Source organism: Cydia amplana, chromosome 26 (genome assembly GCF_948474715.1).
Source record: "Cydia amplana chromosome 26, ilCydAmpl1.1, whole genome shotgun sequence".
NCBI classification, from domain to species: domain Eukaryota; kingdom Metazoa; phylum Arthropoda; class Insecta; order Lepidoptera; family Tortricidae; genus Cydia; species Cydia amplana.
Genome location: NC_086094.1, coordinates 6406042 through 6420867, shown reverse-complemented (window position 1 = coordinate 6420867; position 14826 = coordinate 6406042). Strand labels below are relative to the sequence as shown.

General features: G+C 42.6%; 2 protein-coding genes across 2 annotated transcripts; both read right to left on the bottom strand.

Annotated features, from left to right (window-relative positions):
- Positions 1-281: 281 nt before the first annotated feature.
- On the bottom strand, positions 282-1982 carry LOC134660091 (uncharacterized). The gene is made up of 2 exons (XM_063515790.1): positions 1629-1982; positions 282-440 (listed from the first exon to the last, which is right to left on the bottom strand). Exons 1-2 carry the CDS (start codon positions 1944-1946, stop codon positions 282-284), a joined length of 477 nt encoding a protein of 158 aa, XP_063371860.1. The 5' UTR covers positions 1947-1982.
- Positions 1983-3561: 1579 nt separating this feature from the next.
- Positions 3562-10482, bottom strand: LOC134660089 (uncharacterized). Its single transcript, XM_063515789.1, has 5 exons — positions 10198-10482; positions 9804-9971; positions 4407-4525; positions 3614-3722; positions 3562-3567 (listed from the first exon to the last, which is right to left on the bottom strand). The coding sequence occupies exons 1-5, from the start codon at positions 10348-10350 to the stop codon at positions 3562-3564; spliced, it is 555 nt and encodes a 184-aa protein (XP_063371859.1). The 5' UTR covers positions 10351-10482.
- Between the last annotated feature and the right edge of the window lie 4344 nt (positions 10483-14826).

Genomic DNA, 14826 nt, shown 5'->3' with positions numbered 1-14826 from the left:
GGACCGTGGGCCGCTTGCGGTAGTGGACGTGTATCATAGACTAGGAATCCTCTAGACGGAGTTTAGAGCAATTATTTCATGAAACCGATGCTGCCAAAATACGGGGGTGCGGGGGGATGAGGTGAGCGAATCCCGTGCCGTGATTGGTCCGTTCAAAGACACGGACCAATCACGGCACGGGATTGACTCGAAGATGGAGTAAAACTACCGTATAAGTGGCAGAGGGGGGAGCGTTACTATGCTCAGTCTAGAGGGTGTCTTGTCTGTGACGTGTATACACGTCAGCAGAGGTCGATGCACTCGATGGGGTCAGTTTGTTCGGTGCACTCGATGGGGTCAGTTTGTTCGGTGAAATCGTCGGGCACGGATCGGACGTCCGATATGACCCCTAGGGGGGGAGGCTGCATTATCCGCTCCTGGGGGTTCGGATCTGTCGCGTCCTGGAAATTATAATAATCCATACTAATATTATAAATGCAAAAGTGTCTGTGTAAAAAAAAAGCGCTGGTGGCCTAGCGGTAAGAGCGTGCGACTTGCAATCCGCAGGTCGCGAGTTCAAACCCCGGCTCGTACCAATGAGTTTTTCGGAACTTATGTCCGAAATATCACTTGATATTTACCAGTCGCTTTTCGGTGAAGGAAAACATCGTGAGGAAACCGGACTAATCGCAATACGGGCCTAGTTTACCCTAGTTTAGGTTGGAAGGTCAGATGGCAGTCGATTTCGTAAAAACTAGTGCCTACGCCAATTTCTGGGATTAGTTGCCAAGCGGACCCCAGGCTCCCATGAGCCGTGGCAAAATGCCGGGACAACGCGAGGAAGATCATGAAAGTGTGTCTGTCTGTTACCTCTTCACGCTTAAACCGCTTAACCAATTTAGTTGAAATTTGGTATAGAGATAGTTTGAGTCCCGGGGAAGGACATAGGGTAGTTTTTATCCCAAAAATCATTCTTTAAGGGGGTAAAAAGGGGGGTGGAAGTTTGTATAGGGAATCGATAAAAAATAAGCTACCCAAATTACTAACTCCAGGAGACCAGACGAAGTCGCTGGCAAAAGCTAGTATAAAATAGTTCTAAATATAAATAACTAGCGACCGGCCTTAACAAATTATACAATTAAACCTTCCTCAATAATCACTTTATTGATAAGTGAAAACCGCATGAAAATCCGTTCAGCAGTTTTTGAGTTTATCGCGAACACACACACACACAGACAGACGCGGCTGGGGACTTCACTAAATAGTATAAAACAAAGTCGCTTACCGCTGTCTGTCCCTATGTATGCTCAGATCTTTAAAACTACGCAACGGATTATAATGCGGTTTTTTTAATAGATAGAGTTTATGTTGGAAGGTTTATGTATGTAAGTTTCTTTTAAGTATTAATTTTAATTTGTTTGTAGTTTTAGTTTATTTTAATAAGATTTTAGTTGTAATTTAATTTGTAATTTGTATCTTTTTTTATTCTGTTTCTTAGCATGAAATATGATGTTTTTAGTTGAAAGAAAATAAACAAATACCTATTTCTTTAATTATCTGGTTTATGTATAATTTGTTAACCCGTGCGAAGCCGGGGCGGGTCGCTAGTTATTTTATAAAGTGTAGTGATAAACAATGTGAAAACTTACCATAAAAGATATAACATCCATGGGTATCTTATCCTCCCAATCCACTGTTCGATCGGTCTTCAAGACCGGCCTACTCGAAGCCTCCGCTTTATCCTTCGTAACATCATCATCATCATCATCTATTATTTCATACTTAATCTCACACCCGCCTTGAGCGTTCTCGCTCAACAACAACTCGACTTCGCTCAAAGTCTTCTCCATGGAACCCTCGCTACGCTTGCGTTTCTTTTTACTCCCACCCCCGTCTACGTTAAGAACGATGTTCAAATCGTTCATTTTGATTACTTCTACATTTGAGTTTTGTTTCTTCCCCTCCATCTGAGATACTAAGAAGTTGTAATATCCGCTAGTTACTTTATTTTTTTCTTTTTCTTGTGTTTGCAATCTGTGTCGTAGTTTTGAGTTATTTTGCTTGGGTGTCAATTGTGGGGTCACAAATGTTTGTATATTTAGGGGGTCTTCTGACCCACTGTCAGGGGTCAAAGCTGGGGTTACATTTTGAATGTTTGTAGCACTCCTCAGTATCCCATTATCGAATATTTGCATTCGTGGTGGGGTCACAAATGTTTGTATATTTAGGGGGTCTTCTGTCCCGTCAGGGGTCAAAGGGATTACATTTTGAATGTTGGGGGCACTCCTCAGAGTCCCATTATCGAATATTTGAAGTTGTAGTGAGGGTACGTATACATTGCCATCTATGCCTTTGACCTGTAAACAGAGGTCATTTGTTAAGTTTTTAGGCAACAGAGGGCGTACCAATAAACAAGTGCGACAGAGAGGCAACACGTCGTACGTGATCCGTGGTAGGCCCTCTGACTTTGAATTCTAGGGGGTAACATTTAATTAAAGTTATTAGGGAGTTTCTATATCGATAAATTAAATTATAGATACTTTCCCTAATATAACTTTTATTTATCTATGTTTTGTTTGTAACTGTATTACTGTATATTATTAGACAGCTGAAGTAGATGGAATTGTACGGATTATAGCTAGAGAAATACTATATATATTTGAAGATTTGAACATTATAAAAATAAATATATAAGAAAGTGTAAAGTATTATATTTGCAAATTCATCTCCTGAAGTAGAATCAGAATGATTTATTTGTAAACATAGGTATATCTTAGGTATATACATTTGAACATTATTTTTTGCCGGTTGGCATACGCTAGATGGCGCTTTAGCCTTCTAAGGCCCAAGGGCCTACCTATAGTACCTATTCAGTTCGATGTAATTTAAACCATGTTCAATTGGAACAGAGTCGCTTTTGCTTTGTTCCGTTCAATTTTCAAACAACGCAAAATCAACTCTATTTTCTACAAGTTAGATTCAAATTTCAGTGGCAAATTGGATGTTTCGTATGTATGGCTGGGCCTTAGGAAATACACAATGCACAACCATAGACTAGGAATCCTCTAGACGGGGTTTAGAGCAATTATTTCATGAAACCGATGCTGCCAAAAAGACTGGGGTGCGGGGGACGAGGCGAGCGAGTCCCGTGCCGTGATTGGTCCGTTCAAACACACGGACGTCACACAAAGACACTTTGACTCGAGAATGGAGTAAAACTACCATATATTTGTGGCAGAGGGGGTAGCGCTACTATGCTCAGTCTGGAGGATGTATTGTCTGTGTGTACAACCATAGAGAAAAAAATACATAGAGTGCTCACTCCATACATCAGTTTTAGTATCAAAAAGACTATTAGCATCTTCTTCGTCTTATCTCAACAGCATAAGACTTTCCGGTTGGTGCTACATCTATTGTCAAGTAGCAGTACTGATAGTTCCGCTAGATGTAGACACTGAAATTAATAGTCTGAACTGATGTATGGAGTGAGCACTCTTGTCTTACTATATTTATCTATGGTACAACTCACCATAGGATGTAAAACAATTTGCTTTGTCTCTTTATTAACCACTCGCACATGTTTCAGCTCTGGGTCCACGGAGATCTTGGTTTTGGCGCTCAGCGGCGTGGGCGCCATGGGAGCTAACGCGGGCGCCGTGGGCGCCATCGTGGGTGCCATTACTATGGGCGCCAGGGCAGGCATGGGTGGGTTGCCGTGTTGCATGACTACCATCATGTCTTGCCTGTGAATTTACATTTAATTACTATATTGATAAAAAGACCGGCCAATTGCGAGTCGGACTCGCGCACGAAGGGTTCCGTACCATTACGCCAGCAACGGCAAAAAATCACGTTTGTTTATGGGAGCCCCACTTAAATGTTTTTAATATATGTAGCGGCAACAGAAATACATCATCAGTGAAAATTTCAACTGTCTAGCTATCACGGTTCATGAGATACAGCCTAGTGACAGACAGACGGACAGTGTAGTCTTAGTAATAGGGTCCCGTTTTTACGGAACCCTAAAAAAGAGTCGGCAATATATTTGAATTGGGCTCCCGGACACTATAAGTTAACCAAGACAATGAATGACTGTTAAGGCTGCGGATTGGACGCACGCGACCAGCGGCGCGGCAAGCGGTGACCGCAAGACTCATTCATTCACATAGATATAGTTGGTCAAACCAATTTGAAAACTACACTCATCCTTTTCTTTTGGGTGCTAGTGCTAGTGTAAGACAAAGATAGTATGATTCTCTCTGTCTATGTTTGAAATGAGACAGTCTTTTGATACACTATAGATAGAATACTCTTTATTGCCACACCTCAGTAAAAATATACAAAAGAAAAAACAATTTATTAAATATAGAGGCAGGCAACAGGCGGTCTTATCGCTAAAGAGCATAAGTAAGCCTAGTAAGACTGACCGTTGCGGCGGTGAGGGCACCACCAGCGTGTCGGTGCGGCGGAGCTCGTAACGCGGGACCTCACGCAGCGCTGCGTCCAGATCCAGGGCTCGCCGGGAGATACTTTCATCGTTTAACACCTGAAAATAGAAAAAAAGTACAGCATAGATTTACTAAAATTCCCGCACAGCTAAAGTCACTTTCGTACGAGGAAAGATTAGTCAAGCTGGGCCTGACAACACTGCAAAAAAGGCGGGAACGTGGCGACTTGATCGAGACGTTCAAAATTATGCATGGATATTACGACTGTCCAGAGCTAAGCGACCTGTTCACTCGAAACCCAAACACGCGCACAAGAGGACACTACCTTAAACTAGTAACAACAAAGCATAAAACAAATATCGGGAAAAACTTTATTGCAAATCGTATAGTAAATGCTTGGAACAAATTACCCTCTGAAGTTGTGAACTCTACAAGTGTGAATCAATTTAAAAATAGACTCGACAAACTATCAAAACAGTGAAATCGTGCTAAGTGAACTATGATTTAGATGCACCAGCAACAGCTGCCTGTCTAAAACGAAATAATAATAATAATAATAAGAGGGGGGAACACAACTATCCGCCTATCGTTCAAGAATACTGCCTCTGTTTCAGGCTCTTGAACCCACCATCACCGTGTCGGAGCAGCGATTATCGGATCAGGTGCGCGTCATTCAGCGGCTGAAGCGGTTGGATGACTCGACACTTGATCGGCTTCGCCTGGAGGCTCTCTCTGCTTGCGCGGCCTCCACCTTGGCGCAGGGCCCGCCCGCGACGTCGCCGGATCCGGTGCCGACACCCGACCAGGCACCGGGGGCACCGCGGGTGGATCTCAACGCCGACGAGGAGGAGATCGCGCAGTGTGTGAGTAGTACAGCCAATGAGCAATTGAGGACTCTGGATGAGGCGATTACGCAGTATCGCTCCACTCCCAACACTAGGCCACGATTACCACGTTTGCCTATGAATAGACGCAATCTAGCGCTAATGGGAGCCCTAAACGCTTTACTAGAGCCATATCTACGGACTAGTAAAGATTTAGATGATACGCACGCGATCATGTATTGCGGAGCCATCGCGGCGTGCCGTGTTGCACGAGTCAAGCTTCCGGACTCTGAACGTGCACCTAGGACCGACGGAGGTGCCCCCGCATGGCAAATACGGATCGAGCGACGTATCAGCTCTTTTAGGACTCTTATTGCAAAGCTGATCTGCTTTAGGGGGGGCAATAACCGCCCCTGAGTAATGCGCTTTGTGAATCAGGCGTTCGTGGGGACGGGTATTGAGCCCCGCGACTATATTGCCAATATCACGGAGCGCATCGACTTTCTTAAGCAGAAAGTCTATGCATGGGCAAACCGTATTCGCCGCTACAGAGAGCGTGTGGATCGATTCCAGCAGAATCGTCTTTTCCAGAGTGACCAAAGGAAGGTGTACCGAAAGTGGGAGGAAACTAACCTTCGTGAGTCCGACACGCAGCCGCCGGATCCTACTGCCATGACTGACTTTTGGCGTAGCATCTGGTCGGTGCCTGTCGGACACACCGAGGGGAGTTGGATGAATGTTGTCGAGCGTGAATGCGAGTCCATCGAACCTATGGGGGTAGTCACTATCACCCCCGATGACGTAAGTTGTGCCATCCGCACGACCCAGAACTGGAAAAGTCCTGGGCCGGATGGATTGCACAACTTCTGGCTAAAATGGTTCCGATGCTCGCACTCGTGCTTGGCAGCACAATTTCAACAAGCCCTTGAGCTTGGTTCTCTCCCACCTTCCTTAACAACTGGTGTCACCTTCCTGCTCTATAAGTCCGGTAGTACCACGGAAGCGAAGAACTACAGACCCATCACGTGCTTACCTACACTCTATAAGCTCCTTACATCCATTTTAAGGACAAAAATCAACGCGCACATTGTCGCTAACAATATTTTGGCCCCCGCTCAAAATGGATGTAGGGTTGGGTCCCGTGGTACTAAAGAGCTCCTCCTCATAGACATGACCATTTGCCAACAAATCCGGCGGAACAGGGAGGCCCTCTCAGCCGCTTGGATTGACTATAAGAAGGCCTATGATTCGGTGCCTCATTCATGGCTGGGGAGGGTCTTAGAGCTGTATAAAGTTAATGCAGCTTTGAGAGCCTTTCTAAGCGCATGTATGAGGCAGTGGACCACAGTCCTTCGTCAACCAGGAGGTGGGGATGACCGCCCTGGCCCGCAGTATATCATAAGGATTGAGCGAGAAATATTTCAGGGTGATAGTCTGAGTCCCCTATGGTTCTGCCTAGCTCTGAATCCCCTCAGTACCCTGCTGAAGGATTTGGGTCTAGGTTGCCGGCTTCGGAGAGAGGGTGAAGTCATTTCTCACCTTCTGTACATGGATGACCTCAAATTATTTGCACCAAATAACCAAGACTTGAAGGAGCTACTGAACACCACCGAAGTCTTCAGTAGTGCCATCAACATGGAGTTTGGTGTTGATAAATGTGCGGTTATGCATGTACAGCGGGGGAGGGTTGTAAACTCAACAAATTTACAACCTTCTGAGACAATGTCTTTCAGATCTATCTCTGAATCAGAAACCTACAAATACCTTGGTATGTCACAGTCGTTGGGTATTGAGGACGAGGGTATTAGACGGTCGGTGAAGGAGCGCTTTTTCAGTCGGCTCACAAAAGTCCTTAACAGTCTTTTGTCAGGAGGCAACAAAGTGCGCTCCTTCAACGCCTGGGTAATGCCCCTACTCACATACTCCTTTGGCATACTAAGGTGGACTCAGACCGAGCTGGACGCCCTGGATCGGAGGGTCCGATCACTGCTCACCGCACATCGCATGCTACACCCACGCTCGTCAGTTATGAGATTGTACATCCCACGGAAATGTGGAGGCCGAGGCTTCCTAAACGCCAAGGATCTCCACAACCGCGAGGTGTACAATCTCAGGAATTATTTCCTTAACAACGAGTGTGGGATGCATCGTGATGTGGTGGCAGTAGACAGGAACCTCACGCCGCTCTCCTTGGCAAACGAGAACTGGCGCAAACCTGTGGTACTAAGTACTGCGGATCGCAAGGCGGCATGGGAGAGTAAGGTGCCTCACGGGACCCGATGTGGACCTGCTCGCGTCGGTGAACTGGCTACGATTCGGGGACCTCTTCGGAGAAACCGAGGGTTTTGCCTGTGCAATTGCGGACGAAGTAATAATGACGAACAACTATCGGAAATATATCCTGAAGGACGGTACGGTCGACATTTGTCGGGCATGCCGCCGTCCCGGTGAGTCACTCAGGCATATCATTTCCGGTTGTTCTCATCTTGCTAACGGCGAGTACTTGCACAGACATAATCTCGTAGCCAGGATTATTCACCAACAGCTTGCTCTTCTATACGGTCTTGTGGACCGCGAAGTACCGTACTACAAGTATTCACCTGTGCCAGTTCTTGAGAATGGTCGTGCCACGCTCTATTGGGATCGATCTATTATCACTGACAGGACTATTGTAGCCAATAAGCCTGATATTGTGATAATAGATCGAGCGCAACGCCGGGCCGTGCTAGTTGATATCACCATCCCCCATGATGAGAATCTCGTGAAAGCCGAGAAGGACAAGTCCAGTAAGTACCTAGACTTGGCTCACGAGATAACCCCCATGTCAATGTGGGATGTTGATTCGACGATCATTGTCCCGATAGTTGTTTCAGCGAACGGTCTAATAGCGAAGAGTCTCGACCAACATCTTGAGAGACTCTCGCTAGGTGGTTGGATCAAAGGCCAGATGCAGAAGGCGGTAATCTTGGACACGGCGCGGATAGTCCGCCGGTTCCTCTCTCTGCGGCCCTGACCACCGGTAGCTTGGGCCCTGCCCCGCTGCCGGCGGCATTCTAGGTTAGGTTTTTTATAATGTGTTTATATGTATTTTTTATTGTTTTGTAAGTGTTTTTATATTTTACTTTTATATTCATATTATAAATAACCTAACGTAAGAGGAAAGATAAATAAAGGAATAATAATAAAATCGACCAACATCTTGAGAGACTCTCGCTAGGTGGTTGGATCAAGGGCCAGATGCAGAAGGCGGTGATCTTGGACACGGCGCGGATAGTCCGCCGGTTCCTCTCTCTGCGGCCCTGACCACCGGCAGCTTGGGCCTTGCCCCGCTGCTGGCGGCACCCTAGGTTAGGTTTTTTATAATATGTTTATAAGTATTTTGTATTGTTTTTGTAAGTGTTTTTGTATTTTATTTTTATATCCATATTATAAATAACCTAATCTGAGAAATTAAATGAATAAAGGAAATAATAATAAAATCTTCTGTCAGATCCCAAGGGCTCTAATTTGAGCCAGAACGCTTATGGTGACGTCACACACGTGGGAGTTGACGGGGTAATCGAATTTAAACTGTTGTGAGACATACTAACATTGAATAATTTTACGGTTTAGACTCACTTGTACGCGATACACGGCTGTCGTGAACGCCGCTCGCACTGTTAGTGCTTGAGAAAGGAGACCTAGGCTCTCCGAAACATGTCGCGCGAGTGACTTAAAACAAGTGAGTCTAATCCGTAAAATTATTCAAAATCTTCTTTAATAAGTATTTAAAGGCAGACATTCAAGTGCCCGTCATTGTCCTAAATGTATATGTTTTATTTAGTTATTTTACGATGTATGAGGCAAACGAGCAGACAAAACCTAATGGGAAGCGATTACCATCGCCCATGGACACCCGCAACACTAGAGGGGTTGTGTTGCGAGTCTTTGAGATGGGAGTACGCTCTGAGGGCCATGAACCATGTGTTTGACCTGTTAGTTACTTGGTACTCTGTTGCACTTGTAAATTCGTACATAAGTGTGACGTGACAGGGATGCAGCACCGTGGTTCGTAGCAGGGATGTTGCGAACATCCGCATCCGCATCCGCAACCGCAGAACTTCCGCATTATTTTCAACATCCGCATCTTCATCCGTATCCGCATAAAATCGATGCGGAGTTTAATGCGGATGCAGATGTGAAACAGGTCAGTACAGGAACGTCTTAGCATTGGCGTAAGTGCTAGACTGCTAGGTAATTTAGTAATTAACCAAAAAAACCTATTAGAAATGAGCAGTCAAGTGTGAGTGGGACTTATGTACGGAACCCTTGGAATGTGAGTCCGACTCGCACTTGGCCGGTTATTTTAAATAAAAATTACTAAAATGTAATACCTATTTGACGTTTTTTTATGTACCTATCTTGACATCCGCATCTGCGGATGTGAGCCTTTAAAAATGTCAAAAAATCGGCATGCGCAACATCCCTGGTTCATAGTAATCCCTCTCATCATCATCAGTTTCATGATGAAACCAAACCAATAATATCTTAACCTGAGGGTACTTTTCTTTACCTTAGGGTGTGCGTTTGGCGCCTCCACACACTTGAGAACATACTTCAACTGCGCCGCGTCCATGTTGGTGAACAGATCGCTCACCCGAGCGGCCAGCTCTAGGGTTCTGACGAACCGGGCCGCTGATAGCGCTAGGGCTTCGCATATGACGCATACTTGGATTGCCCCCTGAAACCCAGGTAGTAGGTACTTTATATAATTATTTAGTAAATACAAATTATTGTAATTATTACTAGGGCTCCGTACCCAAAGGGTAAAAACGGGACCCTATTACTAAGACTTTCCGTGTACACTTCTTTAACACTAAACACTGGGCTTATTTCTCGCTTCATGTTTATCATCTATTTTCCAAATTGATCACATAAACCTGCATCTATATAACAAGTGCACTTACCCTAAAACGAATTGCCAATTTACTTATTAAGTTCCTCAAATGTACAGGCTTGACGAGTCTCGTCTCCACTGTAGAACGAAAACATATACCGCAATAGTGACCTCTCCCGCGTTTTATCGACTCATGTATTTGTACAATGCCAATTGTACTCATGGCGGAGGATCTTACATCAATTTAGCGATATACTATGCGGGTTCTTAGTTATAAAAGAACTTTGTTGTTATTTTTGTGCACAGAAATGATAACGCGCAAGTAAAACAATTTTATTGACAATGACATTTCGTATGACAGATTGTTTTTTTTTATTGCCACAGGTTTTGGGCCAGCCCTATTCTCTGCTTTATTGGATGCTCGTATTTTTTGGATAGCAACACTGTTGAATGAATGGAAATGCTATTCATGTTGCAGTGAATGATAAAGTGTACCTTATGACAATGTATTAGCTTATGTTATCAAATATCAGCAACAATATAAACAGCACCGACAACTTTGTCGCACTTACCCCCAATTTAGACTCTCGCGCGAGCCACCAGAGACGCGAGTGTAAGCGGTGGGCTCGCGGCTCGTCTCGTGGCTCGCAAGCTCGTCGAGCTAATATAATTTAAACACTAACGGCACGGCATAAGGTTTATAACCGAATGACAAGCCGAACGAGAGTGTAAGCGGTGGACTCGCGTCTCGTGGCGCGGCTCGCGGGCAGCCAAGGCATCTATACAATACAATACAAATCCTCTTTATTGCACAACCTCAGAATAAATGTACATGGAAACACAAATAATACATGAAGACAGAGGTAAACAACAGGCGGCCTTATCGCTAAAGAGCGATCTCTTCCAGACAATCTTTAGGTAGTGGAGAAATGAAAAATGATATAATTAGGAGGTGCAAAAAAACTAAATTTAAACTAGAAAGAATACCTTTAAATTTTAATTCTACAAAAGTAATACAATACATATACATTTCAAATACCAAGGCCCGATTGCACTTGAAACTTAACAATGGGACTCATAATGTTTGCAATCTGCATTGTTTAAAAGGCGTTTAAGCAAAAGGGTCTAGCCAGGTATCTTTTGTTATCACTAATCCTATTGTTAACGCCCAATGACCGTCTCAAGTGCAATCGGGCCTTGGTATTTGAAATGTAGTGTACATACATACTACTAAAATTATTTATACCTACATATATATATATATACACAACACATATACATATAATATATATATATACAATACTATAATTCTACCTTCGGCTCTATCTTCGGATGTGTGCGCGGATATTGTGAGTGTTGCGTGTCGGACTATTGACAATAATTAACATTATGTGTAGTGGGTGGTTTGAAAATGTGTTGTCTACCCCAAACTTTTTCATACACTTTTCGTCGGGTAGGTAACACAAATTTCTGTTTTGAATTTTGCTGGGACATCAGTTAGGCGCTGTTCATAAATTACGTCATCTATTTTTGACGATTTTTGCTACGACGACGACAACGCTAAACGAATTTATCGCGTAAAAATGATTATACGTGGGATTCCCAATTACGCATTAGTTGTTTTGGTTCTCCAATATATCGAGGTCAAGCGAGGCACATTTTCAGGGCTTGAGCTTAATAAGAAAAACGTGATATACTTAAATGTGCCCGGGTCGTTAACTTTTATTGTATTCATATTGTATTGTCAGCAGAAGAGACCTTTTTCTAATACGTTATTGCCCCAGATATGTCCGCGATTTTATCTAGCAGGAATTAATATATGTCATTTCCCTTCACACCAACGTGGGGTATTATAAAAACAGTCTTTTGCTAAAATTGCTAAGGGCTAACTTTATTTCTAGAATTAAAATGTGATCAAATTAGTTGAATGCTACTGCTTGGTGTAAAATTATAAACATATTTTTTACCTACCTATAATGTTTGTACACAAATACGTGACGTAGTAGTTATTGATAAAAATCTGTTGTCTAGCTTAAATTACTTTTATCTTCTTATTTAAAAATAATTTTTCAATTTAAAAAAAATTACAGATAAAGCCATTTTATTTAACGAATGACGTTAATATAAATTTATTCAGTTTAAATACATTAAAAAAACATATTATTATTAACATATTAAACGCCGGCAATATTATTATTAAAGATATACGATTTCATGCGAAATGAATATAATTATAATAACTTTAATAACTATATACATACAAAAAAAACATGTTATTGAACCTGTAGAACCACGCCCGAATACTTTAAAACGCATTCATGGAGTTAATGGAGTAGGTTACCAGTAAGACTCCCTTAATTACAATAGTAGATATTTTTATAAGTACTTACTAATTTACTTGTATAAGTTTTAGTACATATATACATTTGCCAGCATATAATAGATCAAAAACTTACCTTGTTATTTTAACAACTCAACACCCGCTAGGCTAGAACAAATTCCAAAATCAAACTGCGAATGAAATGAACGAATGATAACTGTAACTGCGATAAAGTACAAACATATTTTATGTCAGCGGACAAAACTGGAACTAACTATACTGCGTACTAATTGTGCGATTACAGCGCTACTTTGAATCCTGCAGCTAAGTTTGTATCCGTAATCGTTGTAGCTGGCAACACAAACTGCTTAAAAAAAAAGAATACTTCTTTGCTTTTGGCGGGAACTTGTACAGCTTGTACTTCAAAGCGGAAGAATTTTAAAGATATTTAAAAGAAAAACATTTTTTGGGCCCGGGGAAATTACTTCGTTGCGACAGCTCCATCAATTTGTTAAAAGAAAACATTATTATTACGTAAGTTATGGATATTTTCGTCATCTAATACCCACAACACAAGCCTTAGGTATCTTATTGAGCGTACTGCGGGACTGGGCTAGGTCGTTTTGTACGATTGTCCCATTAAAAGTTATTTATTTATTTCACTACTTTGCGTTACCCAGCTCAGGATTAACCCAGTGTTAATCAAAGCTGATAATTGTATCATCTAGGTATCTAATTAAATTTATACAAACAAACACATAAAAATCATCAAAGTATTTATTCAGCTTAAATAATAATTAATCATAAAAATGGCACAATTATAAATCAATAAGTTTAACCAATATTATTTGACTGGCATTTTTGTAAAAGCTATAAATTTAATTCAGGATAATAGGCATTTTCACTTAACTGTGCACCTTTAACGGCCGGTTAGCAATTACAAAACTGACGGTCAATGTCAGATCCCAACACATCCCAATGATCCCATACATTTTGATTTTTACGGTTAGACGTTACTGAAACACGACTTAAGTCGCGCTTTAAGGTGCACAGTTAAGTGAAAATGCTCTAATACCAAGTGAATTTGCTTCGAACGTGACTTATATTATAATCTTCTAGACCAGCGGTCGGCAACCCGCGGCCCGTGAACCTGTCACTTGCGGCCCGCGAGCCTCCCTGGCTATTTTGTATGTAATATTGACAAACAACAATGTCTAGTCTAGTGATAAATATTAACAAAGTGCAGCCATGGTGCAGCCCGCGTCAACTTCGTTACCTACTATGTGGCCCTTGGCTGCTAAAAGGTTGCCGACCGCTGCTCTAGACCCTCTAGTGAGTCTAGTGCACGACATAAAAAAATATTTGTATAAATTTGAACTTTAACAGATGTCAATAGAATTTAATGTAATAACTGCCATATATGGCTTCGTATAGTCCCCTCCACATCGGGCGCGAAGCTGCGAACGCGAGTGTGGAGTCGATTTCGCAAATCTGCGAACTTGACTCCACACACGCGTTCGCAGCTTCGCGCCGCGATTCGCGCTCGAATGTGGAGGGGGCTTATGAACTAGAGGGTTACACAAGTCGTCCGTGTGGCTACGCCCTTGGCAAGTCGCCTGACAATAAGGCCCCATTCGCACGAGAGCTTTTTCAACGTGCGTTAAAAAGCGCTTGAATCTGTCCGCACTCTAAATTCGATTTAACGACAAGGCTTAAAGTTGAAAATCCAACAACGCTTGATAAAAAGCGCCGCCGCTGTCGTCTGAATAAATACACATGTATCCATTTGTGTCATTCAAACGCTTTTTTAACGCGCGTTGAAAAAGCTCTCGTGCGAATGGGGGCTAACCGATGTCTTATTTTAGTTATTTTAAATCATTAGACTTGCGTAGAAATTGCCGCGCGAAGCAACTCGGTCCACGTAGACGTGCCTCGGGCGAAGTCTTCACCGACCGAGTTGCTTCCCGCGACAATTGCCTCGCGAGGCGGCTCGTTCTGTGTGGACCCGCCTTCTCAGATTTTTGGAACTGTATCCAATCATTCTACAAATACTTAACAAAAATATAATCACAGCACCTCTTATGTAAATATTATGTATGTATAAGAAACATGCTGCAGTAACGCCATCTATTTGTAGTTTATCTCTATAATATTTTCACATAGGTATGTACCTACATTATAACGTGTTCGGATCTGTAATGGTTTCACGAGTTTCACATACCTATAATTGGGTACGGTGACAGATGTCATTTCCATCATCGAGTTGATCAAAATGACTGAAATTGTGTTTATAGTACATAATCTATATATATAAATGCAAGTGTCCTGACTGACTGACTGACTGACTGATTCATCAACGCAGAGCCGAAACTACAAAAG